At 37.3% G+C, this 15,800-nt stretch overlaps 1 protein-coding gene across 2 annotated transcripts in view; it reads right to left on the bottom strand.

Moving 5' to 3' along the window:
- Positions 1 to 2,714: 2,714 nt before the first annotated feature.
- Positions 2,715 to 15,800, bottom strand: part of AMPD3 (adenosine monophosphate deaminase 3) — a 32,323-nt gene continuing 19,237 nt past the window's right edge. For both annotated transcript variants that reach the window (XM_032188298.1, XM_032188297.1), the window contains exons 7-15: positions 15,145 to 15,339; positions 14,774 to 14,905; positions 13,727 to 13,890; positions 12,020 to 12,146; positions 11,019 to 11,182; positions 9,028 to 9,148; positions 7,389 to 7,562; positions 6,139 to 6,249; positions 2,715 to 5,211 (exon numbers count right to left, since the gene is read on the bottom strand). In XM_032188298.1, the coding sequence (XP_032044189.1) occupies positions 5,035 to 5,211; positions 6,139 to 6,249; positions 7,389 to 7,562; positions 9,028 to 9,148; positions 11,019 to 11,182; positions 12,020 to 12,146; positions 13,727 to 13,890; positions 14,774 to 14,905; positions 15,145 to 15,339 (1,365 nt within the window). In that variant the 3' untranslated portion in view covers positions 2,715 to 5,034. The remainder of the gene's footprint in view (positions 5,212 to 6,138; positions 6,250 to 7,388; positions 7,563 to 9,027; positions 9,149 to 11,018; positions 11,183 to 12,019; positions 12,147 to 13,726; positions 13,891 to 14,773; positions 14,906 to 15,144; positions 15,340 to 15,800) is intronic.

Below are 15,800 nucleotides of genomic sequence, written 5' to 3'. Positions count from 1 at the left end.
TTTTCACACTTACTAAGTACATATATATACATAGTACATATGCTTAATGTTGGTATTTCGTGTTTTGAGACGTATAGGAGAGAAATATTATTCAGTTACATATGTTCCCAATTTGCTACTCTTGTGCTTAATGCACACCAGCTTGTTCAAAAAAAGCAACAAAGGGTTTGTACAGAGAGACACATTTTAATTTTCCTCTGCAAAATCTTTATTTTCTACTGAAAAAACTGATTTGTGTTAAACTCTTTCCCTCAGGAGTCATCTTTACTGCAGCAGAATCTTTATGTTGCTATTAACTATTTATTTCAGTTTGTCACTTATAAACTTCTTGGTTTTGTTGGTTGATTTTTTTTATTTTTATTTTTTGGTCAGATAAGACTGTTCTGTGTGCTTAAATTGTTTCATCTGTGGGTTTCAGAACTGCTTTCCTGCTCCCAAATTCAGTTGTTTTGACTCATACTTTAGCACTAAGCTGAGGCTCCAGTATCAGAAGAGCTGCAGTATGCCCCACCCAGATTTCCACTTTGGATGAGCACGGAGACAAGATACAGTGTTGGTAGCCCTGCAATACAGTTTCACCTTGGGATGTAATGCCAGGTCTTCTGCTGGGACAAATCAACATAACTGGTTTTCATTAACACTGGGTTGCTTTAAATGAGCTAAACATTTGCTTCCTTTTCTAAGTAATGCTTATTATTATCTGTATCTATCGCTGCTGTTTTGTGTTTTTTGTTTTTGTTTTCCCAATTTTCATGCTGTGGTAATCCTTTATCTTTGGTTTCATCTTCTGTAATGCTAACAGTTACATTACAGTTTTTTAGTTATACTTAAATGCAAAGATTTTCAGTAGCCACAATTTTATTGAGAGGCGCACACACACAAAAATACTATCCAGATTTTTTCATTTATTTATTAATATAATGTTTAATGCCTCCACGAGAACCAAAGATAAACATCATTTAACCCAGGCACAGAACGAAAAAGCAGTTCTCACAGACATCCCTTGCTTTACCCCCGTTTTTCATGCCAAAATGTTAACAAGGCAACCAGAGTGGAAAGGTTTAGCCACAAGTAAAGAGCAGTAACATACATGAGAAAGTAAGATAGGTCTGGTATGAAGAAAGACTTGCATTACCCGGTAGCAGAGTAAGTGCCTTAAATCTGCTAAAGTTCTTTAAGAAAATGGAAGAGCATCACTAGAAGTAGTTCATATGGATATGTTTTAAATACCAAATAACCATAATTAACCATTTTAGGTGACAGTGTAAAATACTCTGAGCTACCAGATTTAAGGAAGTCTTGAATAATGTTTGAATCTTAACACCAATGAGATGATGAGAAAATAGGCTGTTCTCCCATTCTGAAGCACTCCCCCGCCCTACCAAATCACCACCCACAGTGATGTTCTTCTAGTCCCCTTCTGTTTTCTGTCTGGGTAAGGTAAACAGTGGTGTAACCAGGTTGGATCTCAACACTGTCTGGGAAGAAATTACTTCAGCAATTTCATTTGAGTAGGCTCACATTTGAGTAAATGTGTCCAACAGTAATTCAGATGACATTAACGCTCCAACGCCGGATCTGCCCTTCATTACATACATATCCTAATATTGCAAGGTTATTTGAAATAGCCAACACACTAGTACAAAACTGCAATTTAAAAAAAAAGCACTCAAGGTCTGGAACATGAGGATCGGTAACCTTTTCCAAATTGAAAGATGACAAGAAGAGATGTAGTAATGGATGCCTGGAAGGATGCACATTGGTTTTCCTAAATATAACACTATTAGCTCAATTTACGCTTAAAAGCATCACCCAAGAATGCACTGAAAGGAGAGTGTGTGGTAATAATAACACACAAATGACCATTGTCAAAAATCCACATTAGTGTCTCTTAACAATGAATACTGAAAGATTCAAATAGTTTTGTCTTTTGATTTTTTTTATTGTTTTGTCTTGAAAAGCTACCACCATGTTAGAACCAGATGTTTCTGAGGTCAGGGAAGCAGAACATGTAGTAGAACATACAATAGTATAATGCCAAGAAAACTAAAACAAAAAAAAAAATAAAAAAATGACAAAAGAAGCTGTAACAGCAATACTTAGGTGAAGCAGCTCAAGTAAAACAATGATTCTGAGATGAAAAATACTTGAAAGTTAAATTTGTTAAACAAAACACGTTGCTGAATCAGAGTGGATACGCTTGCTTTTCTCAAGTAAACAATGTTATGTTTATAATATTAGGGTGTTGTACTAATGAAGACAAGACTTCTGCATTTTACCAAAAGGTACCAAAAAAAGGTTGTAACCACTCAGACCATTGTAAGAAAATTACACTCTTGAATCCTGATAATGCATTATGATAGAATCATAGAATGGCCTGGGTTGAAAAGGACCTTAAAGACCATCTAGTTTCAACCTCCCTTGTCTAGACAGGGTTGCCAGCCACTAGAGCAGGCTGCCCAGAGCTGCATCCAGCCTGGCCTTGAATACCTCCAGGGATGGGGCATCCACAACCTCCCTGGGCAAACTGTTCCAGTGTCTCACCACCCTCTGAGTGAAAAACTTCCTCCTAATTTCTAACCTAAATCTCCCATCGTTCTTAAAAACCACTCTCCTTTGACGTATCACTACCAACACATGTAACCAGGCATTCCCCCTCCTGTTTAGATGCTCCCTTCAAGTACTGGAAGGCCGCAATGAAGTCTCCCTGGAGCCTTCTCTTCTCCAAGCTAAACAAGCCCAGTTCCCTCAGCCTTCCTGCATAGGAGCGGTGCTCCAGCCCTCCGATCATCTAAGTGGCCCTCCTCTGGACCTGTTCCACGAGTTCCACATCCTTCCACATCTGTTAAGTGAGCTTCTAGAAATTTCTAACAGAGGCCAATAGGTATTGTTGATTAAGAGAACAACGTCACGTTACACAGTTGAACAATATAGCACTGGTTTGCAGTGCTAGCTGCATGAGGAATTTAAAAAAAAACATATGGCACTAGTGGAACAATGAGACCTTAGGCTAAATGGCTGAAGAGCTCAGGACAATTCTGCCACCTGCCTGCAACCATATTTTGGACAAAGAATTCATCTTCTATCCCTGCCAACACTGCAGCTCCCTGAATGACACAAAGCCTGTTCCTGTTCCCCAGGGCACCCTGCAGCAGCCTTAGTTCCAGGCTGCTTCCTAAGAGTCTTTTTTCAGGTTAATTTCTCTTAAGGGGCTCTTACGGGTCTGTACAGTTACAGGCCATGAGAGGGAATTCTTCCTTCCCTCACTTGGCTATTTTCCTGTAATCACCATTCAGGACAGTAGGTACATAGGAAAAAAAAAAGACATTGTCTTTGAAGGTATTGCTTTCAGATCCTACAGCCTGTGGAGCCTGTCTTCAATAAATACATATGTTTATACCATTGGGTTGTTTAGTTTAGGTATTACCACCAACACACCTTCTGTCTGCATTTACAAGGGAAAGTAAGACTTGATCAGCTCCTGAAAGGAAGGATGTAGGTGTCCAAGAAAAGGGCCTGGCCCAAGAAACTTGAGTGGCATGAGATATTTGATGTGGTAAAAGCTTGCAAGGTTCTAGGTCTATTAAGGCTTAATTGACTAAGTTTAGTTATTTGCTTTTTACACATTAGTTCTGAATTACTGTTCTAAGATGCCTAACCTCCCAGTTTATTGTTTTAGATATCCAGGTCTCTAACTGTAGGCTGAGGATCTTAGCTTATGGACTACAGGCCTTCAGATGAAGTAGTGTAATATTGAATTTACAGGCATCTACATCCTCTGTTTGCCCCTAGCCTTGAAATCCTTTTTGGTGTGAAACTACCTGTAATTTCTACTATATGGAGATACTACCTTGTAATATTACTTCTACTCCTTTCTGAGTGAAGCTTTGTCTTAAGAAGGATGTTCAAATAGAAAAAAGAATCAAAAAGAATCAAAGTGATAAATACTGCAGTAGCTGTATTTATTTTACTAACCACTCTGTCATAAATAGTAAGTTCACATTTGAAATGACCTCTTTCAAAGTGGGGTAGCTCTGTATAAATCGTTTGACTTCTCATTCAACTCTGTAATTGACTAAAGTAAAAACTAACACAAATTTGTAAGAAGACATCAGAAGTAGGATCAGAACCCAGGACTGAAGTTTCTACCACTGATTTGTAAGAACAGTTCCTTTGTTCAAGTAAAAAATTTCTCATTACATGCAACCAAAATTATCTGCATAAATTTTCAAGTAATTGGAACTGGCATACCCACATATTCTGATTACAAAGCAATAAAAAAGTGTTCTCAACTTACAAGACGAAGTTTTCATAATGTAATTACACTTCTTATTACAATGTACAGTAGTGACAATTTTGACACCATGTTTTCTACCTATTAGATTAAAGAGCATTAATCTGCTGTTCTTCACAGATATCCTACATGACAACAGGAAACAATTAATTTGTCACTAAATGTGACTACCAAATTTTGCTTTTTCTTGTTTTCCAATTTAACTGGTGAAACATTAAGGTAAAAGTTGTGTCAGGACACATTCCAGAATGAGAGGGTAGCCTCTAAATTATACACAACATACAATCTGCTAGTGAGTAAAAGGGAAATTTAAACTTCCAATTGGTAAATGCCATGATTGCTACTGAGATTTGCAGGACAAAAACAGGTGCATGTACATGTATTCTGTCAGCATCTGCAGTATCCTATGATGCATCTTACAGATGCATTATCTATAATCTCTGCAGTTTTGCAAGCTACAATATAATGCAGTTAGGACTGTACGAAACAAATTATACATAATTCTGAGTTTGCATCTAATATTTACAGCAGTCTTAGAAACCCTACTGTTTGTAGAAACTGAAATTTTTGCAGTGAGAATAATGCTGTAAAAGAAAGCAGCAAATGCTGTTTGCCTTCCATAGCTACTCTATTTTTCTCCATACTGTTCAGTTGTGTCTTGGTAGCATCAACAACAGATGATTCAATTAGCATCTCATCCTGCTTGGGAATGAAATGTTCTGGCTTCTTTGAGTTTGTAACTACTTTGACAGAGTAGAAATCTCTTCTGTTCTCATAGCATCAGACAGTAAGCTAAGTTCATTGCACAGTGTCTCATACCTGAAAGCCATCCGGATCTGTGCAACATTTGTCTTTCGAATGTCATTTCCCTCTGGTCCTTCTTTACAATAGTTCAACCCTAAGAATTTCTGTTTTTCCTGTGAACATGATTAAACATAAAGGAAGAAAAATCAGTTCAACTGTTGTGATTTATTGCATAACTGAATATATAGTTGAACAATTCCAGTACAAGTGGAAGAAGCAACTTTAACCAGCTGGCCGTTGACCTTTACATCAGGGTCTTAACCACTTCTGGAGATTTTAAAGTCAACATTTATACATATAATTTACTGTCAGCAGCACATTTAGTTTGGCTTGCTAAAACCCTTTGTACTAGTGTTTAGTCTTCACTACTATATCTTTCAAGTGAGAAGTCAAAAAAGAGAGGCTTAGGTTTCTTTTGTTAAAAGTTTGCACAAGAGGAAGATCAGTAGTTGTCACTAGAGAATACTGGAAGACACAACAGAATATACTTGCAAAGCCCCTTCACATACTTGTTCCTTGAAAGAAGTGTCTGAAAGGGATGCAAAAGAGAGGATGTTCTAAACTAAGTCTTAAAGAGCATGCCATGGATTTATAGAATTTTAAAGCAAGAAGGGGATTTAACGTAATGTGACTGCCTGTCTGAAACAGAACATTTCATGTAATACTCACTACTAGCTAAAAACAAGTCTTGCTTAATGACAGGCAGTTTACTTTTACTTATTGCAAGACATGTATAAAATTACTTGCAGAGGGATACTGGATTAAAGGATTAAAGTTTTGGGAGTAGAGCGAGACCTGAGTATAAACAGGTACCTAGTCTCTGCACATTGGGGGGGATTCCAAAACAAAGCTAATGAGGAAAAATACAACTTCAATACTTTTTAAATGTGAGACTACATAGATATTTTGCAAATATTTCAGTAAAAGAGGATAGGGATGTATTACAAGTACATCACATAAAAACCTGCTATTTAATTTTCAGACTACTGGCTTCTCACTTCCTACTCACCCTAATATTCACAAAAGATAGCCACAATTACCTTATCTGACAATCCACTCTGTAACACGCTGTTTCTTGCTATTTCACACAAGTCACAGGTACTTAGTTTCCACACCTGGGCTGCAATAGCATATTCCTCCATGAGAGCTTCCTGTATCACCAAAATATGTTTAGTATCAAACGATAAATAATGCAAATAAAATGTAAATGCGGATATGCAGTCATTACTAATTAAGGAATTTATACATGCTGTTTAGATAGCTGTGAAAACTTACAGGTTTAATACATTAACATCACAACTATTAACAAAGAGGATTGTTTATTTAAAATTTTCCAAGGGTGATTGTTAAATAATAGGCACTGGGTATCGAGTTATTTTAGCCTAAGAAATTGCAGCCTGTAGTCCAGATCCTCAAAGGCATTTATTAGACAATTTCAAATGAGATTCTGGGGAATATAGAAATCTTGGAGGATCTAGGCTTAAATCTTTAGTGAATATGCTACATAGACAGACAGGGCAATTTCTCACTTCTAACCTCCCCTACAACAAGGGTGTTGGGTCTGGCTCTAGTGGGCTCTCACATCTAAGGATGTCCCACATCACGTGTTGCAACACAGACTGTGTTGCGTTACATCCATGCAGAAAGCTCCCACCTCTCTGTCTCTTCTAGCAGAGGCATGTATATCATGGGCAAGAAGCAAGCCTGCGTGAAGCACAGCAGAGCTTGGATCACCCTCAGAAGACTGACAGTTGAGCAACGTATGGGTCATTGTAAGGCACAGCGTGACTCAGGTCTGCGCTGATGACAAAATTGGGGCATCAAAACAACCAGTGACCAGGCATTTCCGCCCTGCCAGGCCACCCAAGGGCAAAACTCAGTTTCAGTTCACTGAGCAAAGAGCTTATGTGATCGTCAGAAACTCCACATGGTGTTTTAGTAATGTACTTCCCCAGATTTATTAGTAAGGAAACTGGACTTTCCTGGCACTCTAGAGGATTGTTTATGAAGGCTCAAACCTCCCTCCAGCCTCATCCTTCATTCTATACTTCAACAGCCAACACTGGAGAGGCAAGAGTACAAAAGAAACATAATTAGGAAATTAGACATTTCCCTCTGAAACCTAATAGTGAGCAGTAGACTGAGAATGAGGAAGAATAATGAATGAAGTGACGGAAAGACATGGAACTTTATATCCTAAGCAATGGTATAAAACAGCTTTCAGGTCATTCTGGGCCTATGAGGTACACTGTTGCCAAATCTGAAGACAAGTGATTTTTGCAATTCTTACCTTTGTATAATGAAACTGCATAGGATCATCTGTAGAGAGAGAGACATGAAGTCCCTTATGTAGAAATTCCCGTAGTGGATTTTTTGAGTACTCCAGGAACAGGCTGTTGTTACTAAGTGGAGACATGGCAATGGGTATTTGTGCAAGATAATAAAGATACTGGAGGACAGGACTCTACAAAAACAAACAAACAAAAACAGTCAACATTGAGTGGTATTATGGGACAGTGGGGAAAAAAAAACATCTCCATTAGGGAAAATGGAAACAATATTACAGTGGGAGGATGAAGATCAAAACATTTATGTTGACACTAAACTCTGAAAATACTTTAAGAATCTGAATTGTAAATTGTTACTGATCTTTATAAAAATAATTTATGTTCCTCAAAAAAAAAAAAAACTGCAGCCTTGTATTTAAAAATAATTAGAAAGTGTGTATGACTATTAAGGGTGCTGCATTTGATACTAACAACGTACCTGCCCCACAAGCTTGAAGTCACAAATAACATCACATATATCAAAACTGCTAAGCCATTCATTATTTTCAAAACTGCAGTCCAATTTGAGGAGCAAAAATAATTGTGATTTATTAGACATTACATGTTGCTGTGCACATACTATAAATAATCTGTGCTCACCTCGTCTTTATTTATTACTATTTCTGGCTCAAGCAACCAGTGAATCTAACAAGCACCTTCATTATTATTATCTATCTGTTCTGCCAGGTTTTCCCCCCAAGCTGAGCAGGAGAGTGAAGAGAAGAATACTCTGGGTCATGTACAGCCTTAGTACTACTATGTCTGGGTCTCATTTTAGGAATCAGTGGTTCAGAGGATAACGTCAGACATGGTTTTAGACAAAACTATTCTTTATTCTTGGATACATTGTAAAATACAGAGAGAGTTTTCTAACACTAACCAGAAAATTCGATTTATGAGAAAATTTTCAGAAGAATTACAACACTCATGTTTCATGTCTGCCACCTACTGACAAATTATTTTAATTACAAAACAGTGGCCTGGGGATGAGGAGTTGTATGATGGGTATTTATGGATATGCCAGAAATGTCTGTCCTAGCCACAGCAGTCAAGCTGTATATACAAAATTGCCATGTTATACTGCTATGTTAAATTTCATGATCAAATGATCCCAATTACTCTAGATATAAATAATCAAAACCTTATGAATGCTGAAGCACAGGGATGTTAGTCAGGGAAAATGAGCTTTGTCCCTGTGCAGAAAAATACTAGAGCTTTTCTTAAATAATTCTAAGATCTAAAACAAGGAGTAATAACAACCTAAAGTAGTTTTTTTCCACTATAACTTAAGTTCTGCGTAGAGTAACCAGAAGTAGGTGTCACCAAGCCCTTGACATATAAGAACAGTTCTTTCAGATCTTTCCGATAAAGACAGAGCTTTAAAATATTCATGTGGTAAAATATCTATTTTTATAGCTTAAATAAGAAGTAGAAAGCTCTGCTGAGCTTATTCTTTTATGATCAAAGTAAAGAGTAACTTATGCCATGCTAAGAATATTAATTTGGGACTGTCCAGATAAGTTAACTTGGTGACTGCTATTTGAACCAGTGACTGAAGTCTAAGCAGATAGTGATTAATTTAGATGAGCAAGCAAGCAATACCTTCTTCAAGAGCAATCCATGAGAAATGTTGTCTGCTGTCAGAAAGGCTGATACAAGATGTGTGATAGACCCAGCTTCTCCACAGTGAGGTCGAAACAGAAAAGTACACATGCCTCTTTCCCTGAGGAGATTAAAACCAAGTTCCACTAACAAGAAATGCATTATTATCTATCTGTTATGTATATAATTATCATTAATGTGGTATTTTAAATAAAATTTTAATATATGCATTCTCATACAGCTTGGCACGACATCCCATCAGGCCAACGCATCAGCCTATTTTGCTGCTGTCAAATAGGGAAGGTCCCTCTATTCAAGTCTCTTCCACGACCTGATGTATGTGTGTTCCTTCTCTCCTTCCCCAGTTACATCTCATGTAGCAATTGCTTAACTACTGGGTGAACAGTTGGTCTGGGAATTTTAGTTATTATGCTAGACTTCACACTGTAATTTCTAGAACCATTTTATTTGTATCATCAATATTTAAAAATGATGCTCTGTTTTAAGTTATAATGGACCCTGTTTATACAGTGCAGACACATACCCCAAGTCTTCGGGGTGTTCAAAACAGAATTTCAACGAGGACTGCTGGAGAATATAGCAATTTGAGGATAGATGGTCAGTAATGCTTCTCTTGAAAAAGCATCTGAGGATGGAATCTAATTTTGCTGATGTAGATAGTATTACAAAAAGTGTAAAACAGTCCTGCAATGGACTGGCTGTGATGTCTCAAATACTTACTGGGTTCAGGGGGGTGAACAGTTTTACTGACTTGTTGATGAATTGTTTCATTGTCTCACCTAGCTATAAAGATGATTTTATGATTACCTAGGGAGATTTTCAAATGGTAGCTGAAATGATCTTGAGGTTAAAAAGAAATGCGTAAGTTCTGACAGAATCTCTGTTTTTGAAAAGACAAAATGTGTACACTACAGAGGATGCAGAGAAAGTCAGGAGGAAGGGATGACTTTAGTTTTAGTTCTGTAATGAACAAGACACAACTCAGCAGGTATCTAACAACTAGGCCTTTCTGTTATAAGTACAAAGCAATCTAAGGTGGATGTTTTTATTATGAGATTTGATTATATAGGGTGATAGAGAAAGAAATGCTTAAGGTAGCAGTGGGAGAGGGGAAGAGGAGAGGACAAATAACATTTTGATTGTAAACTCAAATAAGACTTGTTAAAATGACAGTTCATGTACCTCCTATAAGAAAATTCCCCAACGTTTTATAAATAATAATGAACCAAATCCTTGCAGGGTAAGTGATGATACTGTAATATCAATGGATGACCTCCCTGTGCCTCAGTTTGAGTCAGTTGTGTAGATCAGCTATAAATTCAGGAACATAACCTCAAGTTGAATTTCAGGCTTAACTGAGCCAGTGACAAAATTTGCTTTCACAGTCATGATTTCATACTCAGAATCATACATCCCTGCATTACTTGCCTAGGCACTGGTATCAAAAGGGATAAAACTGAATGAATCAGTAAGGACGTGTAAGTTAATTAGCCAGATGTGTGGTTTATATTTATGGCTTCCTCTGTCTTCAGTAACAGCAGCAGCCCTTAAACTAGCATTTCACAACTTTGTATCTCTAAAATCAGCAGGAGATAACAAGCTACCAACAAGTATGTTAGGTTTGGAAATCCACTGTGAATCTGAGCAAAGGCCAACAAGTCAGTTTTGTGGGGTTTCTTTTATTTCTTTCTTTTTTGTTTTAAGTATATTCAGATTTAAGGAATTTATACACAAATGTCAAATGAAGATATTAACATGATGCCTTTACAATTTCTGAGTATTTCATTTAAGTTAAGCCTACAGTTAACATTTTCAGAATAAATCATGTACTCCTCTTGGACTCTTTAAAATTGTTTGAGATAAGCTTTGCTTCCAAAGATGTATGATTTAGACACAGACTTCAATCGAGACCAAGATTCTAACTGTTTTTTTCTTTCCAGAAACTCATAAGAGAGCAAATGACTACTTACTTCCTAAGGTTGTTCAGCAACATGATGTTGACATACATGTAATACAAATAATAGCTATATGGGGGATTCTTCTCACTGGTCCAGAGGTCAGGGTTAAGGCTTTTGTCAGAAAACATATGGCCACTATGTTTGGATTCATCATCAACACTATCAAAGCCAGTCACCTGTAGGAGATGAGATTCACAGGAATTAGTGCTTTCAAGAAGTAAACTTTGATGTTACTTACTCTTGTTTCAGGACTTGTTTGCACAAAGCATCTAGTTTCCCTCCTTATGCGAGCAGTTATGCTGTTCTGCCCTTCTACCACACCATGCAGACAACAGCAATAGCATATTTTCTTTGAAATGTTACCCAAACAGCAACGCTCACTCCAGAAACTAGTTCTACTGTGATGCAGGGTTTGCAGAAGCACAAATAAAGAACAAGCATGAACATGGCACATTCCTCCTGTTAAGCAGGAAGATGAGTCCTGCCACTGATGCTACAGTGTTCAGAAGCGCTCCATCTTAACAAGGCACAACAGTATGGGTCGAGGGGAAAAGAAAAAAAATGTCATAGATACAGATTATAACCCTTTGAACTCATCTGCTTTGTTATTTGAACAGCAGCTGTAGGCCTGAAGCTCCCAGGAAAGCTTGAGTTCTGATCTGAGATACATTCACAGATGTCTCTCTTAATGAGGTCAACCAGATCTTTCCTGAGCCCCATCAGAATCTACACATTGTTTCCCTTCAGTCACCTCTGAGACTGACCTCCAAAAAGGAGGTAAGCTCCTTCATGTACCAGATCAGTAAGTTCCCTCTGCACAAGAGCATGTGAACATTTTTTGGTCCTTCATTATACAGAGGACTACTGGTAGTACAAATAAATAGCTGTTGAGCTGTTTTAAAACAGAAATAAGTATTCTACGTAGGAGAAAGGTTCTTTTAGTGTCTGGCAACAGCTGTGTTGAATAGGAGAGGCTCCATTTCATGTAAGACAGAATATCCGAGCATACTTACATATTTGAGGAAAAGGTGCAGTTCTTTGTGGTCTTTGGGATTGATTGTTGCTTCAAACAAAGGTACAAAAATGTTCTCTAACATCTTCCCAAAACTAGGCAGAATATTTTTTGTCCTAAATATATCACTGAAGGGGAAAAAATACACACAGTTGTGACTATTCTTTAATCATCTTATGTTTTTCATCAGTTTTCACATTTCCTTTCATTTCTGTTTATATTTTAAGGCTTCAGTTTTACCAGGATTGAGAAATCCAAAGTTTAATGTCAGGGCAGGGATTGCTTCTGTGCTTTGTTTCCTGCACTGCCTGGCATTCTGCTTCATCCAGACTCTGCAGAAGTTCCTGAGTGCTCCAAAAATAGTGCAAGTAAGCAGTGGTAAATGTCGTCTCAAGAACAATGACCCTTTCCTTTACAGCAATACAAGTACGAAAAGGGGAGATGAGGAATCACCCCTCATGACAGTCTGTTCTCTAGTTTTAACTACTCTAAATGAAAGTAAAATGTTATGGTTTAGTGAGGCTTTCACAAAAGAGAGGCAGTAGTTCAGTGAGTCATTAAATGCATGACTTAGTGGAAGCGCTGGTGAGAGGTCTGGAGAACAAGTGCTACGAGGAGCGGCTGAGGGAGCTGGGCTTGTTCAGCCTGGAGAAGAGGAGGCTCAGGGGCGACCTTATCGCTCTCTACAGGTACCTTAAAGGAGGCTGTAGTGAGGTGGGGGTTGGTCTGTTCTCCCACGTGCCTGGTGACAGGACGAGGGGGAATGGGCTAAAGTTGCGCCAGGGCAGGTTTAGGTTGGATGTTAGGAAGAATTTCTTTACAGAAAGGGTTGTGAGGCATTGGGATGGGCTGCCCAGGGAAGTGGTGGAGTCACCATCCCTGGAAGTCTTTAAAAGACGTTTAGATGTAGAGCTTAGGGATATGGTTTAGTGGAGGACTTGTTAGTGTTAGGTCAGAGGTTGGACTTGGTGATCTTGGAGGATCAACCTAGATGATTCTGTGATTCTGTGAAAGGAGAGAACTTTCTCCTTAGTGAGATATACACTCTGGGAGATACATGAGACTATGACAGCTCTTTCTCTACTCATATTCCAACTATGCAATTTCAAAACACAAAGCTCAGCCATTAAGGCTGGCAAACTCATCATGGGAGACTGTACTAGTTACAATACACAGTTTTAAATACACATTTAATAAAGGACCTGAAGTCCCAAAGGATGCTTAAAAACTTAGCAGTACTAATACTGATTTAAGCTTGCAAATCATAACAATGCAGGTTGCATTTCTAAGTTCACTGTCATTTAGTCACTAGTCTTGAGGAAGTTTGATGATAATGGTCTTGCAGAGCAATTTCTGCTCCCTTACGGAATTCAAGAGTTAATTTATTTTCATTACTGAATTGCATTTTACCCTGCCTGCAAATGCAACTTAATTTCATCCAGTTGTGATTTTTGTTTTTAGTATCTTCAGGCTTTAAAGTATTTCACAGTTGTTTTGAATAGCTTCATAAGAGTACATTTAAACCCCATCTCCTCCTCCACCCCCAGACTGTCAGCAATGGTCAAGAATAAATTTCCCAGGCTGTTGCTCATAAATAGAGCTACAGAACAGCTCATAAGCCATTTAAAAAAAATATATCAGAAATTAAAACAAATTCATTAGGATGATTTCAAACTCTTAGGATTACCAAGAACTCGTGATTACTTACTAGATTCTGGGAACCTGAATTATCCAGCGCATATTTGGGGAATAAACTTTATGTTTAATGAACCATTTTGCCAAGTTCAGCCATTCATCAGGAGACCGTCCATAAATGGATAATCGGGGTTCTGTATATTGGTATTTACTTTCTTCTAGTTCACGGGCTACTTCCTATTGAACAATAAATAGATTTGCTTTAGTATGGACACTGAAGATCATTAACAGCTAGTAGTATATTCATCACTGTATTTTCCTCAGGCATAGCTTTGTACTGTTACTCCTTAAAGGGAATTGCTTGTCTGTTAATTCATTGTTTGTTTTGTTGTTGTTGTTTGTTTTTTTTTTTTACTTTATTTTAGGTATTTAAATATTCTACCAGAATGCCATTTGAGTATAACTAACTATAACACCTAAATTTAAAGTACAAAATTTTTGTGCAACTATTCCAAATATTTTTGCAAGACATACATATATGTCCAAAACTGGTAAATCAGAACAGTAATACTTTATACCATCATAAATGACTGCGTAAAATAAGCAGAGCATTAATGAATCTGACCTAGAACTCATGGTAGCAAGTAATTTTAAGGCTATTAATTTTAGACAAGTACTCGTATATATCTAAAAATCATTGATATTTAGTTCATGAATACAACTAATTCTTCTGTTGTAAGAAGCAAATCTGAAGCCTGTGCATATGTGTGCAGATACAGATTTCTGTAGAGGTGCTTTCTTACGTCTTCCCTTCCCTAGCAACTAGCACCAGCCAACTACATCCTAACAAAATATTAAGCCAGTGATTTGAGTCTTGGCAGCTCCCCATTAGTTTGAAACTGCACACAACCCTGCTTTGAACTTATACACAGTTTAGAGCTCAAACAATTGTTTAGGAAGCAGCAGTGGCCGACTTAGCAGAGGCCTTTCTGATAAATTGGTAGAGCAAGCTTAATACTTGAGAATCACTTAACCACACTGCTAACTCTAGATACAGTTATCACAAATCTTTTACTAACCATTATTTCTCTACAGCTGGAAAAACACAAAAATTATTTACCTTGACCATGCGAGCAAAATATTCACCTCCAATGTAGTTCTCAGTTTTCAAATACAAGTCCCTCAGCTCACTGGCACCAACTGGATTGTACTTAGAATTGAATTTGTCAAATCTATGAAATGTTTGACGACCCTATAGAAGGAAAAAAAAAAAAAAACAAACACAAATAATCTTGGTTTTAAGTACACAAATTGTTTATAAATAAAACTGCCTAGAAACGAAATGCACAGAAAAGAACTGTGCTTAGTTCAAACATGTGAAGTAATGCATGAGTTTAAATTCTGATTTAATGTTATGAAAAAAATGCAGAAAAGAGAATTTCACACTTAGTAAACATAGTTTTTTCTCTCTTATTTTGCTATCTTACTTACTGCATGGACATCTAAAGAGTCTACAGTGAGGTCATAAGGGTCCATGTGAAGGCTTTCAAAGACTTGCTTTAAGGTCATCTTCTTGCCTTTTTTCTCTGCAACAATCCTGTCTGGCTCTGTTTGATATGTATGCTTTATAAACCTCAGTAAGTGTTTCTGGTTCATGCAAGCAGCAGCATGGATATGAGTATCAACCTGAAATCAAAATAAGGTCATTCATGCTTGTTATATTTATATATAAACTTACTTTGTTAATTGATGTATGTCAGTGACAACAATGACTAAAGCCTTCTAAAATATTCCTTAAGCAATGAATGGATTAGTGCCTCAGCAAGTCAAAATGTTTCAGAACCCTGACAGTTTGGTTTGGGGAGGATTATTCAATCATCAGAGCTATCAATAAAATAAAGTAACCATCAGTTAATAGTTCACTTTTTATATAAGAAATATTTCAACAAGATACATTACAAATGCCAATCACAGAATTTGGATTCAGAAAAAAAAAACGAGGCTTCCTTAAAGAATGTTCTGATCCTTTAGTATCCTTTAACAGATTTCATCCATGAATCAATGATGTTGTTCTAGGTACAAACCATAGTTTATAACCATCTTCTCTGACTGAAAGGACCTGGAATTCTCAGCCACTTCCGAAAGCA

This window comes from Aythya fuligula, chromosome 5 (assembly GCF_009819795.1).
Source record: "Aythya fuligula isolate bAytFul2 chromosome 5, bAytFul2.pri, whole genome shotgun sequence".
In the NCBI taxonomy this organism is placed as follows: domain Eukaryota; kingdom Metazoa; phylum Chordata; class Aves; order Anseriformes; family Anatidae; genus Aythya; species Aythya fuligula.
This window is presented reverse-complemented; position numbering and strand designations above follow the sequence as displayed.